Raw genomic sequence first — 23,785 nt, 5'->3', positions numbered from 1 at the left:
AGCAGAATACAGCAATCAGCTGAAAGCAATTTGCATGTCTGCACTCAAGCCAGCGGCTCGTGATTTTCTCTCCTGTCATCTATCATAGACCACACGTTTGGGCCAAAATACACAATACTCCCAAATTACTGTCATATGGGGTGCAAGTCCTGAAAAAAAAGGGGGAAAAAAAAGCCCTTCATTTTTCCTTGTCTTTACTTCAAATAAACTTGTATTTGTTAAATAACTTGAGAGGCTTTTTTTCCCCCCCCTCCAGTACAACGTTTCAGCGAGAGGAGTGGTATAATGTGTCATTTCCTTTGTTTGTTGAAAGCTTGGCTGCAGGACTGTAGAATGAATGGGTTTGATCCCGGAGCAGATGCAGCCTGTTGAACGCTGGACGCCGTTGCACGTTGAGTCTTCGGACGTCAGACTGATCCCCAACGAGCTCCCTCGCAGGCCAACGGTCGGGGGCTGCAGCCTGTAGCCTCTCACTTCCCTCTGCGTCCTTCATTTATCTTCATGTTCTCAGCTCTCACTTCTGAAAAATACAGAAATTTCTCACATGCTTACGAGATGAAAAAAAAAGAGAGACTAAAACGAGCATGTGATCCGTCTGATTGGATTATGAACTAGTTTAATTCTTTTTAATTATGTGATTTGTTAAATTTAGTCACAATTTCTGACTGCAAAAGTGCTCCTGGTTGGGAAAACAAGTCACATTCAGCTCCTTATCTGAAACATCTCCATATATTCACACGGGCCGCAGTGGCAGAGGCTCTACAGAAACAAGATAAGACCTTTGTGTTGCGTTTAGAGCTCATTTCACCCTTCTCCAAACATTTTCCCTCGGCCAGCATGCCAAGCGGACAATCATTCATCCCTGCTGCGTAAGGCTGTGCTGGCTAACATGCAGTGGCTGAAAGAAAGAGGCATGAATCATTCTCTCTGCTTTTTGACTGCACCTCGCCCTCAAAAGAATTATAGAAAAAAAAAAAAAAAAACAAGAGTTGGACAAAATCCTCAGCAGCAGGGAGCCACTTCTACAAGAAGAGTTTACTTTTTACCGCGTAATCCAACCAGAGGACGAGTTATAAACATCGATAGCAATGCAAAGTGCTTCATTTCTCTGTTTAGTCTTTAGACTGGGCTTAAGCAACAAAGCAACAGCGTTGCACACGTGGCTTCATGTGGTCCGGAGACAAGCAGGTCCAAGTAAAGAGTCAACATTATCACCTTCATGTATTTACTGCTACAGATTCAATATCAGCTGGGATTTCTCGTGCTCACAAACGGTTGCAGGGAGAAACACTTCAAGGTTCAGAAAAGTCACTTGATTTATAACCGTTTGGTTTTTGATGAATAAGGCTGTTCCTTAGTGTTTCCAAGTCTCGTTCCAGTTCATCATCCATCATAAATTACTGCATAAAAATAACTTCTTTTTATGCAGTAATTTATGATGGATGATAAAAAACCTTATATTTAGTCCCAGTACCAGTTATAGGAAATATTTGACAATCTTCAGAAAAAATAGTTAGTCATGTCCCCAAACCAAGTCTCAGAAAACTTTATAGTGACTTTTACAAGTCATTCTATTGTTTTGCCTACACAGGAAGAGTAAGGATTAATGTATTGATGTATTATAAATATACATAAATAAATAAATAATAATAAATAAGCACAATAAAACTTATGAGTTGTCTTCATCTTATGGGTTTGCTTTAATCAGAATTCATGGGAAATGTAAACAAACTATTAAGTAATTTCCCTCTGATCTTGATTCAAATGCTGCTACTGTTCAATGTTGGACATACATATATGATGTTCATGGCACTGATCTTAACTTTCTTTAGATCAATCAAAACACCACATATAAGAACTTAAGAAAGAAATGTGATCTCATGTGAAGTTTGGGAAAGAAAACTGTGACCACTTATGACCCCATCACTCATGAAAGGAAATCAAAACTCATTTCTTCTTCAGGATAAATATTCTTTGAGGTGAAAATTAAGTATGTTTGCCACAAACCCAGTTTTAGTACACATTCTGCTCTAAAACAGGTATCAAACTAAAAAGATGACGGTAAAATTGTGATTTACGGTTTGATCTGATCAAGTCACTCTGAGCTGCCTGGGCTTTTTTTAGGTCACATTTTATTTCTAGAAGAGATCTTGAATTCAAGGTGGGAACTAGCACAGGGCCTGCCATTTCAATGGAACTTTATTGTTCTGTCTTTCTTTTTCTTTTTTTAAGGTACATTTATCTCAATATCTAAGATTCAAGAGGCTTTATTATCAATTCTACAGTCATGATCTAGAGTCGAAAAAACATGACCTTAGCCACTGTGCAGACAAATCAAATAGTGCAAAAGGGTTATTTTAAAAGCGATACTAAAAACAGCAAGATAGAGCAATATATAAACAAAAACAGTAGCTTTCATACCAGCTGAATGTTGAGGTAATGCTGTTTTAGCAGCTGTTTAAAATCATTTAAAGTTAATTAAAGTGCTGTTGCCAATGGAAAAATCCAGAAAAGAGGTTGAAAAGAGCTCTTGTATATCAGTTTGCACTTTTTCTGATTGCAGGGCAGTTTAAAGGGTTGTCCATCCATCCGTTCAATACCTGTTTCTTGCTATTCAGGGTCCCGGGAGTCTGCTGGAAGTTATACCAGCTATCTTTGAGCGAAGGGCAGGAATACACCCTGGACAGATCGCTACTACTCCTGTTTCTCCTCAAGTTCTTCCTCTCTTTCTGGCAGCCTCAGACCGATTTCAGTTTGCAGTGATCAATAGATGTTGCTGTGCCAACATCATGATTTGAATTGTGTCTCTTGGACGCTCTCCTACGAGTTATACCACGAAGCCCAACCCCAGCACTGATGTGATTGGTCTGGTACATTCTGTACCGGCAGGAATGGCTTTTGGATGATCATCGCTGGTCATTTCTATGAGGGAGAAACATGACATAGGAACTGAAATTCTGGCATGTTTTAATTTCTGCTTTACTCACAGAGTCCAAGAGCAGCTCATTTGTGGAAACCGGATGTGTTTTGAAGGTCACTTGCATAAAAGCACCTCAGTCCAAAAACCATGAATGTTCCAGCAGCTGTCGCAAAGACTTGTGGGAAGATTTTAAATAATCCTGTTAGCACAGACAAACACAAAAGTATAAGAGTCTCTAAGTAACGTGCAAGCGTGTGACTCATTGTTGGGCTTTGAATCTTTGAAAATATCTATTAATCAATATTTTTTGTTTTTGGTCATTTTATACTGATTTATAAGGAGAATAAATTTTTTTTTAACTTGATTTTATCCAGTTCTTGATCAAACATGTACACTGCAGAGCCCAAACAACACAATAATATCTGGTTTGAATAGTCAGAATAGTCTGACATGAAATTTAAGCCAACATTCCATCAATCATTTTATTTTTATTGGTTTTATTATTTAATTATAGGATTATTGTCTCTACAATTTTGGAATGCTTTTTTTGTTTTTATGCTTTGATTCTTTTATTTTGCATTATTAGATATATTTCCTTGTTTTATTTGTTGACATGGAGATTTTTCATTTGCTTTAGCTTGTACAGCACTTTGGTCAACTGAGGTTGTTGGGTTTTTTTTTACAACTGTCTGCATATATATCAATGGTTAATACCATGTACCATCATTTGGTAAAACCTTAATTGATGGTGCATTTTGATGCATTTTGATCTTGCAGCAGATGTTAGTTTTCTTAAGGCTGTGTGTGAAAGTGAGTGAGCTTTGACAGTCTGATCTAACATATTTTATTAACATTTGAGTCCCTGATTCAGACAAAGAGGATTACAATCCCTGATGTTAAACAGGAAAGGACAAGACTCATATAAAGACAAGACAGTGATGGGTGCAGTTTGTGTAGTGTGGTGATTACTGTAGTGCAGGGGTAAGAGTGCCACCTCTAGTGCCACTGCCCTGCATGTTTTAGATGTTTCCTGGCTTCATGGCGCCTGATTCTAATTAACGGACCTCACCAGCTTGTCATCAAGTTGTGGACAGCTCTGTTGATGACACAGCTCCTTGTATCACGGTGTGCTGAAGCAGGTTAGCATCTAACACAAGCAGGACAGTGAGGACCAGGGCTGCCCACCCCTGCTGTCAGGTTTGTATGATGTTATTAGTGGTGAAATGTGTTGTGAGAGAGAGATTTACATGGAGAAGGAGAAGTACACATACATGCAAATATACACCTATAAAATAATATTATATATTTCTTAAAAGCAGTACTAATAATAAACAAAATAGAGCAATATAAAAACAATAACAGCAGCTTTCATACCAGCTGAGTATTGAAATGCTGTTTTAGCGGTTGTTTAAAATCATTTAAAGTTAATCAAAGTGGTAAAATCCTGAAAATGTGCCAAAGAAATAAACATGACTTTACTTATTAAAAGCCTGCAAAACAAAATGTAATTGTTATAATATAGTGCGTATAACTTATTATTATCTAAACCCCACTGTACAATTCTTATAGACATTTTTGTTTTCTTAATGCAATGAGATAATTGAAATTAATTTGAAAAAACAAATTCAAATGCACAGACGTGATAAAATCCTCAGGTAATTCCCCCCCTTTTTTTTTTTTTTACATTTCTACACTTTAACTCATACCGGTGGTGAGTGAAGGTCATAAGTTTACGCAAACATTGTTGTTCAGTTTTGACAAAAGGACCCCGCCTTAGCACTCGGTGATTCCAAACATTCTGTACTTTGCATAAGAGTTTGCCCTCATGTGAACCTGCACCTCTGCTGCAAATGGACGGCGCACGTAATACATTGTTCACATACCAGCCAATAGGCCGTCCGCTGGGGCCCATTGGATGACGATTTCTAATAGCTTAAGCATGTGCTTCAGTGTGTTTGTATACTGGCAGCATGCTGGCTGCTTATTGTTCATGTGGTAGCAGCGTCGTGACACCCACGGAGCTGCGCAGGATGCAACAGGTGACCCAGTCACAGATATAAGCATTGTTGAGATAGCTGCTGGGCTTTAAGTGCTCTTCAAGACGGAAATCATACAATACACAGGAGCAGGAAGCAGCAATGAGGATTCCACACCCTGGTGTTGACGCTCATTGTTGAACATCAATTGCCCAAATGTACGGCACTTTAAATACTTTACCCTTAGAATATATTTTCTCGTCACTGGGAGTGAAAACAGTCAATCTGTGTCTCTGAAAAAGCAACGTTGGTTTTGATGTAAGAAAAACCCTCTTTTGTAAATTATATATATATATATATATATATATATATATATATATATATATATATATATATATATATATATATATATATATATATATATATATATATAGTCCAAAACTGATGGCTGTACAACATCACTAAAGAGCAGCGATAATTGAGGTGAAATGAATGTGTTCCCTGGTAATGGTCCTCATGAGCATTTGGCTTCCCACTCCATCAGGTAATTACAGTTAATTCAGGGCGCTGCTGCAATGCGTTACCACTGACAGCACAAATAGACTGAGACAATGTAACTCCTCAGTTAGAGATGCTTTTTAGGTGATCAATAACTATTACGGTGTCATTGATTTCAAGGAAACCTTTACTTTCTGTCATTGTATTCCGTCTCCCAAAGTGTTTGTCGGAAAACCTTTTAAATGATCGTGAGTGACTGAAAGAGTCTACAACGTTTTCATTTAGACGTTGCTTTGCTGTGTGCCGTATGTAAAGCTGATTATGTGCTGTTTTTGTGTGCAACGTCAGTCCAGTTAATGTGTGTTTCACTTAGAGATTAGAGGCAGGTGTATACACAAATGAAAAGGGACAGATACTGCACAAGTGTGGTAGTTGCAATATTCAAGTCTGAGATGGACCAAGAAGAAGCAGCTCTGCGGTCTTTAAATGCCTGAGCACTGCACACCTTGAATCTTTGTTGAGAAAAATTCACATCGGAGAAGGACAAAGATCACAAGCCCACTTGGAACCAGCAGGGAGGACCAAGGGGCTCGCTCTGTCCTAAAGTGTCCTCAACCTCACTTGAAGGACCTGCAGGTGAACTGTTGCTGTCACCAAGATGTTCTGAAATCTGAGCACACTTTTTTTTCCAGTTCACTAACTCATATTTTTCAGTAGAATATGACTTAGTTTGAAATCCCTTATGAAAAACATGTTGTAGCCCACTAATTTGCTTTTTGGGAGGGCGCTTTGGGTATGAATGGATTGAATCAAAAGCAAATGTAAAATACAAGCATCTGGGTCCTGTTTTGAAAAATAGTACTGAAAAAAATACACTATTTTGTCCAGAGGAAAGAAAATAAGTCCAATATCTCTGAGAGTATTCATTCATTTCTTTTCCAAATTGGTTAAAACTGTAACCCACCATTTATAGAAATAAAAGAAATTCACTAATGCACTGCTACTTTTTGGGGGATGTGAATTAGTTCCTCTGTTTTACTTGGATTTCTGGAAACATAAATCATGTCTAAACAAGGTGTTAGACTCTTTAAAAGTGCTCGCAGCACTATCGAAGCTGGATAAACCAAATGTTTATTAAGATAAATTAGAAGATAATATTCAGCATCACTTTGTGACCCCCTCGAAAAACATTTATTACTCTCTGCTCTGAGAAGTCAACATGAACAACAAGATCTGCTACCAGGGATGAGTATAGTGGACCCCAACACAAAACTGCATTGGGAAGTCATCATTCTCCTGTATTGCAATGACTCAATGGAAACATCTGCCAACAGACATTATTTCATGTACAAGTCCCCACACCTTCTCACATCTGGCCAAGCGTTGTTTACTGCTAAGACAATACATTTATGAAGTGTGTTGTGTGTGTGTGTGTGTGTGTTAGGGGGGCAGCCTAGCTTTAAGGTGCCAACATCTGACAGATCCCACGCTCTGTTGAATCTGCTTCCATGTTTCTATTTATCTATTTTATCTATTGTCTCTTTGCTTTGTTCTGCTCTTTTACTTCTTTTTTTCTTTTTCTACATTAATTTTTATGTAGTATTCCATCAACCTGCCCAGGGACTACAGGTGGAAAATAGCAAGCTGCTACAACCTGGCACAATGCATATTCTCTTACAAGATTAATGTCTTACTGTGCACTGTCCCTATTTTGAAATAAATAAATAAACTAAACTAAACTAAACCAGAGCTGATGTCAGTAAAGTTTCCTCCGAGCTGCATCAGCTGCAGGACATGCTTTCCTTCATGAAATCCTGCCCTGAATCTGAATGTTTTCCTGAGTGAGAGGAGGGTGAGTCCGGGTCTGCTGGTCCAACGTGCAGCATCACATCCTGGGAGTGTGCGGGGAGTAAACTCTGCACAGAGGCGGGCTGCAGACCAGTACCTTACTGGGAGCAGAGGCGGGCTGCAGACCAGTACCTTACTGGGAGCAGAGGCGGGCTGCAGACCAGTACCTTACTGGGAGCAGAGGCGGGCTGCAGACCAGTACCTTACTGGGAGCAGAGGCGGGCTGCAGACCAGTACCTTACTGGGAGCAGAGGCGGGCTGCAGACCAGTACCTTACTGGGAGCAGAGGCGGGCTGCAGACCAGTACCTTACTGGGAGCAGAGGCGGGCTGCAGACTGGGAATGTGCGGGGAGGGACCCCGCAACCACTGCTTTCACTCCCAGGCCCCCACGCAACTGATGAAACTGGATTTCCGTCCTCTCTTGGAAACGCACGCACAGATGAGGATGAGCGCGTAAAGAGCCACGGCCCGCGGAATTATCTGGATATTTTTTGCGTGATGTCCCGGAGAAAGTTTTGCTGGACGATGTTTTCGCTGCACTGGGAAGCTTTTCTGTGTATGAAATATATGTTTTTGCATCCTCACGGGCCATCTCGTCTGATCTCACAGCTTCCAATATTTATACCGTAGCTGGTAATTAACATAATCTTATATTCTTGTTCATGTGGAGAGGTGAAGGACAACACGGAGTCCGGACTTCCCCCCCAAACGCACATTTTTTGGCAGTTCATGAATGCAGCTGTAATCACCCAGGGGAGCCTCAAGTGCTTAAATGGGTCCATCACGGGAAAGGCACAATCAAGCTCCTTTATGTCTCAAGATCAGCTGCAGTTTCTGCACATTGTCTGTTATGAATAGAGCGATCTCCAATTGAGCCTCTTCACTTTAGAGATTTTTTCGATTTTCGATTATACAGCTATTGAAATTAAGACGCGCCGCGGTTTTTCCTCCCTTACCTTGGTGGCTCGGTTGCCCTTTTTGATTGACAGATGAAATTGACACTCGGGTGGCCTCTTATCAAGCGAAACATTTCAATCCACTGCTAATTGCAGATATCGTGCCATCCTCTCCTTTTACTCCGTTTGATTGCAATGCAGCCTCCCATTGCGCCCGAGAAGAATGATCGATCATATGTAGTTTTTTTTTTCTCCCCCACCCTCCTCCTTTTAATTGCATGAACATTTCTTTTGTTGCCAGGTTTTAAAATGCAGGAGAAACTGTAATTCGTTGTTTTGGACCGGATATAGTGTGGGTTGGGGCAGAGATGCGTAATGCGCAAAGCAAGCTCCATCTCCTCTCCAAATACCGCTCGAGAACCGAAAATGGTGAGTCACAAACATCTGGATGAGTTTTGCTTGCAAGCTTTTCATTTCTTTGTCTTTCTGTAGCTTTTCCTTTAACTTTATGCAAGAAGGGGTTGGCATTACTACGCTGAATAACAGGTTTGATCAGGGGAAAAGTATACAGACGGGATGTGCGTTTTTGATCAGAAATGCAACAAATACGCGTTTAACTTTTACTTTTCATTCATGCATCTTATTAATCCAAACATAATTGGCTCCGAGAATATTTATTGTAAAGATATTACAATTCAATGCCATAGTTTGAATATCAAACGTGTGGATGCATGTTAAGTTAGGCTATGAGGCAATGCAAATAAAGTCGTCATGCATCGATTTGTTTTTGAAGTTTTGTCATTTTTCTCTTTGTGGGGAGCCGCATGTTTCATTAGGACAAAAAATGTTACACGGACTATTTTTTTCAGTGACTAAAAAAAAAAAATGTCTTAAAGAGGCCGTTCAAAAACTTTAAAAGTATAATATGTTGTTGTTTTGCACGCAGTCTAAGTCGGAGGTGAAGAAGGAGTCTGCCGAGTCCAGCCCGGAGGCCGCGTCTCTCTCTCCTCCGGCGGCCAAGAACCAGTGCGCCAACTGCGGCATGGAGATCCAGGACCGGTACCTGCTCAAGGTCAGGGGCCGCTGGAAACAACCGCTTATATCCTCATTTTCTTCTTTCTATAATTTATTCTGTTGTTTTTATTCAATTAGTTATTTGTTGTTGTTTTTTTTTTTTTGAGGACTATCCTAATAAAAACTGCACGGGTTGCATTTTAATTCACTTGTGAGCATTTGCACTGAGACGCCGTGTGCGTAAATGCATAAGTCCGGGAGTGTGAGCGTGTGTGTGTGTGTTTTGAAATCCCGCAGGTCAACAACCTGAACTGGCACTTGGGCTGTTTAGAGTGTTCCGTCTGCAGAGCATCTCTGCGCCAACACAGCAGCTGCTACGTCAAAAACAAAGAAATCTACTGCAAGCTGGATTATTTCAGGTATGAGGAGCGTTGTTTTGCACGGGCGGCTGTTTCTGGCTAAACCCTCAGATGCTCACTGAATTATCAAACAGGATTATTCAAAAAAAAAATTGAGACATTTGTTTTAATAAAGCTAATTAAACAAAAAATATGCGACAAAAACAATTAAATTTAGATATTTATTTATCTTATTAGGCTATTGTTCAGATCTGCGTTTGGGGCCTGATCCAAAAATGAAGTGTTCTATTTCCAAGGCGTGAATGTTTATTATATAACGTAATAAATCTGTGACGAATATAAGTGAGGGAGTATTAATCAACTATTAGTGCAGCATTCAAGTCTGGTAAAATACAGATTTCTTTGGAAATTGAAGCTGGCTTTAGCTTTTATTTTGGAAAGGGTGCTTTCTTACTGTATATGTTGTTAAATCGGATAACTGAAATTATTTCAGCTGTAACTAAATGTATACCTCCAGCAGTTCTAATACATTTTTTTTAATGTAAGATATTTGCAAATATGTCAGATCTTTATTTTATTCTAATAAGACTTTCATTCTATTTAAGTTGGCTTTTTTTATCAAACGCTCCTTTAAAAAGTGCTTTCATTCTAAAATGTACATTTAAAATGTAGTTTTATTTACAATGTGAATAAAACTCAAAAGTACTTTTATTTGAAGAGTGGTTGAATCTGCAAGCCTCAAATTTAGAAACAGAGGGATATCGTTTTATTACTTTATAATTAACCTTAATATCATTAGCTCAAAAGCTTTAATTTGGCCTTTACTCGATTTAAACAAGAACTTTCCTCTGAAGAGAAACAGTGAGGCCATTTAAATTGCATTTCGTGCAGGGTACAAATGACTGCATATAAATAATTTACTGTATTGTAATCGTAATTACAACAAACAGATATTTGCTTTTGGTTTCAGCACGAATAAGCCCCATAAGCCCCATATTTACAACTGAAATAAAATAAATGAAACTTGTATCAGCTCAACTATTTTCTGGAATGACTGTTTGTATTTGTAGAGATATCAGCTAAAGGACGCAGCTTGGTCTTATCTTGGTCAAAGCAGCCAACTTGCTGTTTTATATCCTCAATATTTAAATCCTCCACTTGGTGAGAATAAACGGAGGCGGTGGCAGGATGGGGGGGGTTCGGCTGCAGCCAGCCCTCATGGCTCTTGTCCTCCTGTCTCCCTGTCCTCCTGTCCTCCATCCTCCTGTCCTCCCGTCCCCCTGTCCTCCCGTCCCCCTGTCCTCCTGTCCTCCCGTCCCCCTGTCCTCCTATCCTCCCGTCCCCCTGTCCTCCTGTCCTCCCGTCCTCCTGTCCCCCTGTCCCACCGTCCTCCCGTCCCTCTGTCCTCCGGTCCTCACAGTAGGTTCGGCTCCAAGTGCGCGCAGTGCGGCCGCCAGGTGCTGGCCAGCGACTGGGTGCGGCGCGCCCGCGGCAGCGTCTACCACCTGGCCTGCTTCGCCTGCTTCTCCTGCAAGAGGCAGCTGTCCACCGGGGAGGAGTTCGGCCTGGTGGAGGGCAGGGTGCTCTGCCGCAGCCACTACGACATCATGCTGGAGAACCTGCGCAGAGCTGCCGAGAACGGTGAGAAAAACACGCAGGACGGCTTTCTGGCCTGCAGCATTCTGGTTTATTTACAGAATATAATTGGAGGTAAATATATGAACCAGTCTATATACAGCATATCTACTCTTAAATAGTTATTGAAGTAATTGTTATACCATTGCTGTCTATTGTTATCTGTTGTATTATAGTAAAGTAATGATAATGTAATACGATGCATTATAATTACTTCTACTATTCCATAGTAGCACAACTAAATGCTGGGCGTTTGTTTTGTTTTGTTTTGTTTGATTTGTTTTGATTTTGACTATATTTATATGTACATCATTGAGTATTATATCACTGTATTGAACAGTTATGGGTGTTTTATAAGTAAGCTTATTGAAACTCGTCTTGTTACATGTAAGAATGTGTGTAAGGTTTCGAGCATGTTGGTGGATCCGTGAGGTCTGCCCAAGTGCAGTACATATGTATATATATATATATATATATATATATATATATATATATATATATATATATATATATATATATATATATATATACATATGTACTGCACTTGGGCATATATATATATATATATATATATATATATATATATATATATATATATATATATATATATATTCTGTTTTTTTACTTTTTTGTACTCTTTTTTAACATGCATGTTCGAAATAAAATTAAAAAAAAGTCAAAAGAACAAGCCATAAAATGATGAGAGCATCTACTGACGCAGGTTAAAGAGTGAAGAGTTAATTAAGTCAAAGCCACACAAATTATTATTTTTTGTTAGTTTAAAAAAATGAGTTTATATATCGATCTATTGAGCATTCTTCTTTAATAAAACATCCTCCAGCTCTGCCCACCCGAGCCCCAACGATTTCAGACACAGAGACAGTTTCTTCCCCCAAGCTGTTGCTCTGATGAATCTCATCACTCATAGAGTCTCAGAGAAATCAATCACCGTGCAATAATAATAATAACAAAAACAATAACAGTAATTATAATAACACAATCATATGCTGTGACAATGCCCCTTCCAATAATCATATCTACCTTTCACTTTTTTTAAATTGTATATATGTTAATAAGAGCTGTCATTTGTCTATCACCTATTTACCTATTTACTGTAGAGTGAGTGAAAATAACCAAATCAAATTCCATGTCTTGTCTGACCTGACCTGGCCAAATAAACGTGATTCTGATTCTGATTCTGATTCAGATTGAAGCCCAGGTGGAAATGACAAAAGTAGAGGTTCCTCTACTAACCACTGGGGGATGATTCCGAAAATTAGGCGATCTCCTTTAGTCCCTCCCCATGTTAAAATGCACAACTTTGCAGCAGAAATTGCATATTGACAGCCTGGTTACAAGAAATAACGGGGCACCACACAGTACAAGGACAAGGAGGTTGCAAAGCCACTCTGCAGAAACCCTATGGGTGACGTCACGGATAGTCTGTCCAGTCATTCTTACAGTTTTCCAGCTTATGCAGGAAAAACGGCAAGGGTGATGATCTACAAGAACATAAGAGTGGAACAGAAAACGTACGTAAGAAGAATGTAAGAAATCAAACACGAGTTAATTTGGAGCGTTTTGTAGAAGCACCGTAAGCAGACTTAGAAGGTCTGGGTGACCCTCTGAGCTAAAAACTCCACCGGCAACTTTGTGCGGCTTTCAAAGCAAATAACTGCCAGCCTTTACGGGCAGCAACGGTTGCTGCTGTGATGGAACATTAAAACCATACTAGACAGTTGCATTAATCATTGGAGACAGATTAAATAAAAATGAAGCACATGAGCTCAAAATAAACGCAAACCCTTTGGCTTTTGTACGACGTGGAGGAACTGACATATTCTGCTTCACTGGTGCAAATTTCCAACAGATTTGTGGCTGAGCTACTCAAATGATGTGGAGTGGATTGAGGGTTGTTTTATTGCTCTGGGCAGTTATTGTTTTGTCTGTTTGGTAATCCACCTCCCTGGTTAGAGCCTCATTGAGAATTTAAAAAAGTGGAGCAAATTATTCTGGTTATATAAGCTCAGATATTTCCCATGGATCTGTTGACAGTTGTCTTTTTCCACAGAGGTGGACGACATCAGATTTATTCCACTCTGTGTTTCCAGTGACATGATGCTCTTATTGGCGATGAACTTTTTCTTTCATTTTCCTTGATGGATGTATCATTGCTTATATTTAAAAGAGCCTGGGAGTACAACTGGATTGCCACCTGTGAAGTTAACAGAACCTGAAACACTGGGAGGTCTCAAAGTTCAAAATAATCAAGTTAGAAGACGAGCGCCACAAACGCCCATAAGACCCAAATGCATATAGAAATATTTCATCCAGCTAATCAAATTTTCCTGCATTTTTGTCTCTCTGCTTTTGCTAGTAAGTGAAAAAAAATGTTTCCCATAACAATCTAAATACTTGGAATTGTGCGGTTGTTGGCAAGAAAACATCTTAATTATGTTACATGGCTTGTTTGGACAACTCCTCAGTTTCATGACACAGACTTTGTGGAGCTGTGTAAGATTCGCTCTTACTTTTCCGCTGTTTTTCTGACGAGTGCATTTTGATTTACGTTGGGTTTTTGGTCTCCAGGCACAGGGCTGACTCTGGAGGGAGCGCTGCCCTCTGACCAGGACTGCCAGCCCAAACCAGCCAAGAGGGCACGCACGTCGTTCACGGCCGAGCAGCTGCAGGTACACGCTGCTCCCACCGCGTGTGTGTGTGTGTGTGTGTGTGTGTGTGTGTGTGTGTGTGTGTGTGTGTGTGTGTGTGTGTGTGTGTGTGTGTGTGGATTAGGAATGGGAAATATTTTACCGTTCACGATATACCGTCAAAAAAATTCCCCATGGTAAGAATTTGTCATCTTGTAGTAAAAACGATAAATTCCTTTCCTGAAAGAAAGAAAGAAAGAAAGAAAGAAAGAAAGAAAGAAAGAAAGAAAGAAAGAAAGAAAGAAAGAAAGAAAGAAAGAAAGAAAGAAAGAAAGAAAGAAAGAAAGAAAGAAAGAAAGAAAGAAAGAAAGAAAGATTCCCGTTGATGACGTTTTTGTGTAACCAACATGGCTGATCTGAGTCATTACAGTTTTGCAGTACAGGTGGACTCATTTAATTGGTTTTTATCAATTCAATTGGTGTAGTTTAGTAGCATTTAGTATCTTTTAGAGCAGTGTTTTGGCTCCAAAGACTGAATGTGGTGATAGATTTATAGTTACAAAGGTGGAGTTTTTTTATCGTCTTTTTTATTGTTATCGGGATAAATGCCAGAAATTATCGTGATACATTTTTTAGTCCATACCGCCCATCCCTAGTGTGGATCTGGGTGTAGCATGTTCATTCACACATGGGTGACTTTGTGTCCCTTTAGGTGATGCAGAGTCAGTTTGCTCAGGACAACAACCCTGATGCTCAGACGTTGCAGAAGCTGGCAGAAATGACAGGACTGAGCAGACGAGTCATACAGGTAAGATAAGATAAGATAAGATAAGATAAGATAAGATAAGATAAGATAAGATAAGATAAGATAAGATAAGATAAGATAAGATAAGATAAGATACGATAAGATACGATAAGATAAGATAAGATAAGATAAGATAAGATAAGATAAGATTGTCCTTTATTTCTCCCTCAATGGGGAAGTTCCCTTTGTGCAGCAGCAGTACACTCAACACACACATGCAGGGAAAGGGTAAAAAAGTCAGGTGAGATCAAACAAAAGTTTAGTCCGTATCCTATCACTACACACTCATATTCCAGTAGAGAAAAGGCTTTATTGATGTCAGACATCAGGAAATGTGGCATTGTTTTGATGCCTTTTATTTTCGACCACAGACATAGTATTTATTTACTGAATGCACTCAAGCGTTCATATTTTCTGACTGTAAGACATTGTGCTGAGTAGGAAAAATCTAGAAAGTCATTTCGCCTAAAGGTTTTCTATTCTCTTTTTTTTCTTGCCTGTAATATGTCAAAATGAACCCCTGCTGTTATTTGTAACACTAACTGATTTAAAGGATAATTTGAGCATTTCTGTAAGCAAAGGTTTCATTTTTCACTTTTGTTTGATGGTTCACAAACTATTCGGCCTTTTCAGATGTACTGATGTAAATTATAAGAAAAGCGTCGGCAATTAAAGTCTCTACTCAGCAACGTCCCCTCCCACGTTATCTCAGATCAGACGAGCGAACGAGTAAACGTGGGTGAGTTGAGCTTGCTTGGTGTTCACCAGGTTTGGTTTCAGAACTGCCGCGCCCGGCACAAAAAGCAGCCGCCCCAGAGCGGCTTCTCCCAGAGCGCTCCTCTGTCCAGGATGCCGCCGTCGCTGCCGGAGGACGTCCACTACTCCCCGTTCAGCAGCCCCGACCGCCCGCACCTCCTGGCCCTGCACGGATACCTGGACAGTGAGTGTCAGCTTTTTACTGGGTGATTATGCTCTTTTATTCATCACAATCAGCAGGTGAAACATTCGGCCTCGAATGTCCAACTCACAGCGTGAGAATATGACCTTTTAGCGCTTTAATCAACTCTCTGCGTTTGCACATCAGGTCAAGTTCAGGAAAAAATCAGTGATGGAAGTGTCTTTAGTCAAGTGCTGAGATGATGTGATCATTTGTAATATCAAATACTGCTTTCTTGCTGCTTTATGCATCTTTTCTATTAGATTTATGGCATAAATACCAAGATTTTGGGCAAAAAAGCTGATTAGTATCGTACATTAATGATCATTTGTAAAATACGATGCACTGCTGCCGCAGTTTATTCAAGCACTACAATACGGATTAAGAGGACATTGTTATGTGTAATGAGTATTTTTATTTAAATATGTTTTATATTTTAAGAGTTATACTGCTGTTCATTTATCCAACAATGGATTTAATGCCTGATTTGACTTCTAATTAAATGTGCGTGTATTGTTGTTAAAGATTATTTCATGGACACCCAACAGTGTATAAAAAGAAAACGCAGGTTTCTGCTAACAAGGCAAGTTTGCAACAAATAATCCACAACGGACTAGAATAAAGAATTAAAGCTGAAAATCAGAACTAAATACTTTGTGAAAAATTCAATTTATTAGAATTAAAAATGTAGTGATTCTTACATTAACCTTGATTTTAATTTCAGTGGCAGTATGAGTCGATATTAGTTTGTGTTTGTTAGTAAAAATCGCCCTTGTGTTTTACAAAAAAGTTGTGATGGAGGTTATTTATTGCTACTAATCAGTAAATTAAGACATTACAGATTTTATAATCTTGTCATTCGTTCTTAAAGATCCCACGTTTCTGCAGAAATGCTGCTGGTGAACCGCAGAGAGAAAAACTATGACAATCTCCTCCAAGCGTTACTTGAGGAGCATTGTTTTAAACAAGTTGAGTGGTTTTCTGAGCGTTTGTTGACAAATGCTTGACTCCTCCAGGAATCAAACTTTCATGAATATCGCTTTCAATCAAGATTATAGTCACTTGTTCTGCTTGCAAATAGATCATATTGCATTTTTGCATCTTACTAGCATTCATTTTCCAGCACTATCTTGGAATCTGTTGCAGGTTTGAAATGCAGAAATAAATGTGTAGCAACCAGTTAAATGAAGCTGGGGAATTCTCTGGGTTTCACAGTGTCTCCAGTGAATAAAAGCCAGCGTATTTCTCATAACGTTACAACTTTTTTTCTGCTGGAGTATGTAGAAAACGATCAATCTTCAGGCCTAAAATGCTCAGTAGCTTTTATATGAGGATTCAAACGCAGCGTTGAGTGTTTTGGTAAGAAAATAAAACCGCAGAGCATCACAAAAGGTTTCTTCTGTTTTTGAGAGAATCACCACTGACACATTTCTGCACATCTATCCAACTTGTTTGTTTCTTTTTCTTTTTTTAAGCGGAAACAGTTTTTACAACCAGCGTTCAGGTTTATCTGTTTGCGTGAAAGTGAGTAACACTAGCTTGTTTTTTTTTAAGAAAAACCTAAATCACATGTAGTATTATTATTATTATTATTATTATTATTATTATTATTATTATTATTAGTAGTAGTAGTAGTAGTATTAATAAATTAAAACAGTTTCATGTTTAAATCAGAGTAACGCTGCAAACCCCATTTTAATGTTGTTTCATACGTAAAACGAACAAAGTAATCTGGTTTAAATGAGTAAAATCAGAGCATATAAACATGAACAAGAATTCAAAGTCATTTCTTTCATTAAATTATTTGAATGTGCCCAGTTTACACGAATGTGTGTTTGTGTTAAACATTCTGTAGCTGTGCCTATAACAGAGCATAATTACCATAATTAATGACAATAACAGGAAATTTCCAGTATAAAAACAACCAGTCATAATCCATATGAGCAAGTCTGAAAAAAGCTGGAGGGCCAACGGGGCAGAGTGTGAAACCAAACTCAAGTTGAGGAAAAAAAATTGTGTTCACAGGCTCAGAAAAACACACAGTGATTATTTAATGTGATTAATGCGTGGGCGCAGCCAGAACAGAACGTGCCCTCGGGCAAAACCTCTCAAATCTGTGTAATTTTAGAACATGTTGAACATTTGTTCACAAAGCAGCGACGGGGTCTCCGGGTCTCGAGTTCAGACCCTGAGCTACCGACAAACGTGCAAACCCTTTCTGACGTCTCAAACAGATAAAACAGCAGCAGCTTCACGCCGTCAGCTCGTGCTCTTTGCCTGCTCGCGACACGCAGGTATGTTACATTTCTGCAGAATATTCCTCCTTAACAAACCGTTAAACTTCAGTTTTCTCGGGCCTGCGTGCAGGGAGAAGCTGTGACCCATTTAGTCCCACCGGACCCACGTTTAAGCACGAGTAGGGATCAGTGTTTTATTGTTATCTGATTCAGACGCTGAAATTACTTGTAAATCACAGTCTTTGTTAAAAAAAAGGAAGAGAAAAAGAGAAAAAGAGAGGCTCCATGTTTGAAAATGTCAATCAGGCGTCTGAGACGGTTGCGTGTTGAACAAATTGCAGCGAGTAATTGATTTGAGACGTGCAGACTGATGTTTACAACAACGTTGACTTGCTCGGCGCTCGTCAGGAGCGTCGGCTGCGACCGCGTGCTCACGTTGTTGTTTCTCCCGGTTTTTCTCAGCTCATCCCTTCTCCGTCCTCGCCGCCCCGGGCCACCTGACCCACCCGGCCATGTCTTTACCGCAGCTTCCCATCAGCCGCTGATCTGCTGTGCATGCCTGTCGGTCGTGGCCGCTCTGAAGATGTTGCAGAAAAAGACTTTGGGAAGTTCTGCCGACGGACTGGAAGCCTGGGAGCCTCGTCCGGCAGCGTGACCTTTGATTTACAGTCGGTGGGATTTTTCATCGTGAAACGGCCGATCTGAACTGTGGTGACGCCTGGAAGCTACCATTAGTCAAGCTACATTTTTTTTTTGTCTCATATGACATAAACCCTTGCAATCAGATCAGGACTTTTTTGTCTTTTTGTCTTTCGTTTTCATACGAGGCTGCACATGAGCTTTTAAAAAATCTGAGAAGAGGAGTTGTGGTATCAGTATTACAGTAAAACCTCAGCATTGTGTGTGTGTGTGTGCGTGTGCGTGTGCGTGTGCGTGCGTGCGTGCGTGCGTGCGTGCGTGCGTGCGTGCGTGCGTGCGTGCGTGCGTGCGTGCGTGCGTGCGTGCGTGCGTGCGTGCGTGCGTGTGCGTGTGTGTGTGGGAGATGAACATATTTGCAGCTTTATTATTGTCTGTTGTATTGTCATCAGCAAATGGAAACACGTATTTATTCAGAGCAAAATTTCACTTTACAAGAATAAAAAAAGAAAAAAGAAAAGCACTTTTAAATGTGTCTGGACATTGAAGAATTCAGTGATTGTATATTCCAAATACAGCTGTGGTTTAATAAAATGTATCAGATCTGTTATCGAGATGACGTCGAGACCAGCAAAGGGAGTGTTTTTGTGTGTGTGTGTGTGTGTGTGTGTGTGTGTGTGTGTGTGTGTGTGTGTGTGTGTGTGTGTGTGTGTGTGTGTGTGTGTGTGTGTGTGTGTGTGTGTGTGTTGCTGATAAAAAGGAGAGTGTGAGTGGGATTACATCAGAAGTAACCGGTTATTGAGAGCAATATGCCGCCTCAAACCTGCACATCATCTCCTTACGTCTCTTTATAGTCCTTAAAAGGAGATATGATCAATCCCGCTGGGAAAAGAGAGGGCAGAGGTTTTGGCTCCGAGCGTGTCTATCGATCCGGCGGTCTGGGCTCTTATGAGCCATCAACACAGATTATCTACAGCGCTTACATTGATTGATGGCACTTAAGCTGCAGTGGTGGGAAGGATGAATGAATGGGACACTCCGAGTTCAAATAGATCTGGATTTTAACAAAGTGAATCAATACAGCTTTTCTTTTTTTTTCTATTTTAACTTCTGTGCGTTTATCGTCCTCGGGGTTTGAGTCAAAACCGAGGTGCGATTCCTGGGACAAAATATGTTTAATATAGTTAGAAAAACCTACCTTGGAGCTCATATGGGCGACAGTTTCGTCAGCACATGATAATGTTCATCTTGTTCATTTGTTTGAAATAACTTAATTAATTTAAGCCTTTCACACCTTTTCTGCCTCCAACAATCTCTTATTGAGCTCTGAGACGGAAAAAGGACCAGTTTCGATTGGAAGAGTTAAGACGAGCTTCATCTCACCCGACTCTCAGCTGGAATGTGGTAAAACGTTTTGATCTAAGTTAGAAATTGTTTTGTTTTTCAATGAGGTGAGATGAGTGATATTTTGCAGCAACCAGCAAGAGAAAGAAGAATTCAATTCAGGCTTGCGACACAGAGGGAATTCAGGCTTGGAAATTAAATTTAAAATGACCTGTATGACGAACGTTTGATGTCTCCTGCTTGAAATGTAATTTCAAGCAAACAGGAGATTTTAATCATCATACAGGAACACGATAACCCAGAGAATCTTAGTGTTTGAGGAGAAAAATGAAGCAGATGATTAGCGGTTTGCCAACAAAAACATAAGAAAACCATTAACATGACTAAAAATACTGCTCTCTGTAAGTGACAATTATTTACATTATTTTTCCCGCCACAGTGAATAATATGATTGTACAATGAAAGCAATCCCCTCAGATGATGGTATGATAGCTCATCTAACCAGATGGACAGGGGATTACTCTCGGAGATGTCCGTTGGGTATTACAGCACAGAGTCACGTTCAAAAATCACAAAAGTGACACGTCATGTAAACCCCGTTCATAGGGTTTGCGATGTTAGCACCCCTGGGCTCAAAGAATCCTGTAAAACCTGGATTGTGGTCAGAAGAGTCCGTACTCTGGATCAAAATGGACCTAGTGTCATCAAAAATGAAAAGGACCATTTAGACCGGTATTAAGTCCAGAGGCCAGAACCTGCCGTGGTACAGGTTTGTATCAGCGTCCGTCAGAGGTGTCAAGTGACAAAGTACAAATACTTTGTTACCTTACTTAAGTAGAAATTTTGGTTATCTTTACTTCACTGGAGTAATTATTTTTCAGACGACTTTTTACTTTTACTCCTTACATTTTCACGCAATTATCTGTACTTTTTACTCCTTACATTTTAAAAACAGCCTCGTTACTCTATTTCATTTCGGCCTTTAAAAAAAAAACTATCCAGTTAAATTGCTCCATCCGGATAGAGTGAATTTGGTTGTGGTTGTTTCAGATGTTCTTGTCCAGTTTTGTTCTTACATCCGTTCCCTCAGATTCCTGCAACTAAACTTGGATGTACATTCCAATAAAGGTTAGGATAAATGATAACATGCCTCTGAAGTTTGACTTTTTGCACCATTACAATACTTATAGGCAACTAGTCATCATATCTCCTGCTCTCTGAAACACATGTTAATGCTCAATAGTACACATATATGGTTCTTTAATATATTTACATTATACTAAGATGCATTCATTTTCAATGGCTTTTGTCCTTAATGGCTTTTTTTCCCCTTACATTACTTTTACTTTTATACTTTAAGTAGTTTTGAAACCAGTACTTTTATACTTTTACTTGAGTAAAAAACTTGAGTTGATACTTCAACTTCTGCAGGAGTATTTTTAAACTCTAGTATCTATACTTCTACCTGAGTAATGAATGTGAATACTGAAGACACCTCTGGCGTCCGTAAACAAGGACATTTACACATTTGTGATGGCGGCACCGCTGCAGAAAGCCCCTTCAGGTCTCAGAGAAACGTATACTGACTTGAGGATATCAACGTCTTTTCAAACAAGACCCTGCATAACTGGTGAACAGTAACAGCTCACAACTACAGTCATCCTGGGGGACTTTGCACATGAGAAACGATGACCTGAAATGCCAGATCACTTGATATCCTCAGTGCTAGAAAAGGGTTGTGAGAAGAAATGTCAACATTTCAAAATGGTAAACGCTTTTAAAAGACCAACTTTTTTTCAGAATTAGCTGCAGGCTTGAAATGCTGCAAGGGATGTGCACATTTAGTTGAGGAGCCACATGATGATGATGATGATATTATTACTATTACATTGTTCATACTGTCCGGAGGTCTTCTAATTTAAGATTATACATCTATTTTATTGTATTATTTCCAACTCTTCTCATGGACTTAAACCTCTAGTTTCCAGTGAAACGTCAAAAGCAGGAGGTCTTACAGATTTTGAGGTACAGCCTGTGTTATTATCCACATATGTAATGTGTGCATAATTCATTAAAGATGCTCAGATATGCTTCGGTGGTGTGTGACTGCCTGAAGAGTCTGGATGTCATGAGTGAAAGTACCACGAGGAGGTATTTTGTTCTTGCCTAATCTTTACCATTGAATTAAAATGTCTTCTAATCACTTTCAATCAACTCCATCCAGGAGGAAACTTGTTAAGGAAAGCGATGCTGCCCATTGTGAAATCTTAGAACAAAAGCCATCTCCCCGCTGAGCACAGATGATTATCAGGCTGACACAGTTTGGGCCACCTGCCAGCACTAGACTGTAGAAATGCAACATTTTCCTCCCCTCTCTCATACAAGCGCTCAGGGCAGCATTCAGGCATGTTTCCCTCCATGCACAAGCATCCCTCAGCGTTTAAGCCGCCCCGTTTTTGTCATCCTGTCATGCATCTGCCTCGGTGATTGGCAACTTCAAGTGGTTGCAGATGAAAGTGGGCCTCCCATGCTAATGAATAGGCCTCTGATTGCAGAGCTGCTCTCTTGCAGAATTACGGCGTCGGCCCGCCTAATGAGAAGATACACTGCAGTGCCCCTCGTCTCCACGTATTCACATGTCTCTCCTTCACGTTGATGAGCTCTCTCTCGTGCACAACAGTCAACAAAACCTCTGGAAGATTTCAGTATAAGCCATCTTCATTAGCCCCCTCCTCCTCCCGCTCAAGTTTATTTCAGATACCGTCGGCAGGAGCTTCTCATTTTTATATATATATATATTTTTTTCCCTCCTGCTTCACTTGAGGATATTATTTGACTGAGCTGATGATACTATGCAAAGTATCTGAATGGCTGATGAGCATGAAAACAGCTCAGTTTCAATAACTGAATAATACAATCTGTGTAATAAATGTGTAAAATATGTAATATGAAAAAAAAGGGACATCTCCTCGTAAATTTCAATTCAATTCAATGTCCCTTGACCTTGATTAAAAATGTTGCCCGATCAAAGAAACATATGAAGAGGAACTCTTAAAGGACTGGAGATCAGTCAACCCGGCCGTCAGCGAGAATCTGGATGTACTTACGCTTGGCTGTGACGTGGGTTTGCCGCGGTGAAAAAACAGTTGTTACACAGATGAATAACAAAAAACACATTAGGCGTTATTAGTTTGCTCTCATGTGTATCTACACGAATTATAAGGGACAGTTCAGCGTATCCTTGGATAAAGCCGTAGCTCAGGAGGTCCTTCTGTGAAGATGCTGAAACCTGCTTTGCCCCACAATGTGTTTCGCTGTGGATTAAAGCAGTGTCTCCCAACCTGGGGTCCGGGCCCCCCTGGGGGGGGGGCGCCAGAGATCTCTGGGGGGGCGCGAAACGTTGTCTGCTTTGAGGATATGCAGTTGTAAAAATTATATTTGCGCATGTTAAATAAATAAAAAAAAATCATAATAACACACCTAATGGAATACAGTAATCCCTGGTTTTTCGCGGGGGTTACGTTCCAAAAAGAACCCGTGATAGGTGAAATCTGCAAAGTAGCAACTATTTTTGTTTACAATTATTATACAAGCAACAATAAAAGCGGGGAGACTATTTAGCCAATCCGAATGCAGAACATGATGCATGAATCATGAATGGACAGAATGACACAGAGTCATTCATAAGATATTGTTAGGAATAATTTATGAATGTCTTTGAATATTTTTTTTTGTTTTTTTGTACACTGGTGACAAACACAGGAAATGATTTCATTACTTATTATTATATCATTATTCAACATTTAATTATACTACTACTCAGACAGGTTGTTAAAGAAAAACTGCTAAAAGTTTTTGCTCTCATATTAAAAGAGACATTTTCCAGAAATATTTTTTTTTGTGCCTATTTTATACATTGTTGACACAAAATGAAGGTGAGAAAAACATCATACTGTATGTATACAGGGTAAACCAAAGAGAAATGTATCAAAAAAACATAATTAATGATATTTTTTTCAATTAAAGATTTG

General features: G+C 39.6%; 1 protein-coding gene across 6 annotated transcripts; it reads left to right on the top strand.

Moving 5' to 3' along the window:
* Window positions 1-7,460: 7,460 nt before the first annotated feature.
* LOC133451167 (LIM/homeobox protein Lhx6-like) lies at window positions 7,461-18,704 on the top strand. Of its 6 annotated transcripts, none has more exons than XM_061730127.1 (9): window positions 7,461-7,799; window positions 8,441-8,568; window positions 9,086-9,211; window positions 9,451-9,572; window positions 10,933-11,153; window positions 13,737-13,837; window positions 14,508-14,603; window positions 15,369-15,562; window positions 18,237-18,704. In XM_061730127.1, exons 2-9 carry the CDS (start codon window positions 8,515-8,517, stop codon window positions 18,427-18,429), a joined length of 1,107 nt encoding a protein of 368 aa, XP_061586111.1. In that variant the 5' UTR covers window positions 7,461-7,799; window positions 8,441-8,514; the 3' UTR covers window positions 18,430-18,704. The 6 variants fall into 6 exon arrangements, with proteins under 6 accessions (XP_061586111.1, XP_061586110.1, XP_061586112.1 ...); XM_061730126.1 differs by having other exon boundaries at window positions 7,461-7,876; XM_061730128.1 differs by having other exon boundaries at window positions 7,461-8,568; window positions 10,936-11,153.
* The last annotated feature ends 5,081 nt before the right edge of the window (window positions 18,705-23,785 follow it).

Source organism: Cololabis saira, chromosome 9 (genome assembly GCF_033807715.1).
Source record: "Cololabis saira isolate AMF1-May2022 chromosome 9, fColSai1.1, whole genome shotgun sequence".
NCBI classification, from domain to species: domain Eukaryota; kingdom Metazoa; phylum Chordata; class Actinopteri; order Beloniformes; family Belonidae; genus Cololabis; species Cololabis saira.
This window is presented reverse-complemented; position numbering and strand designations above follow the sequence as displayed.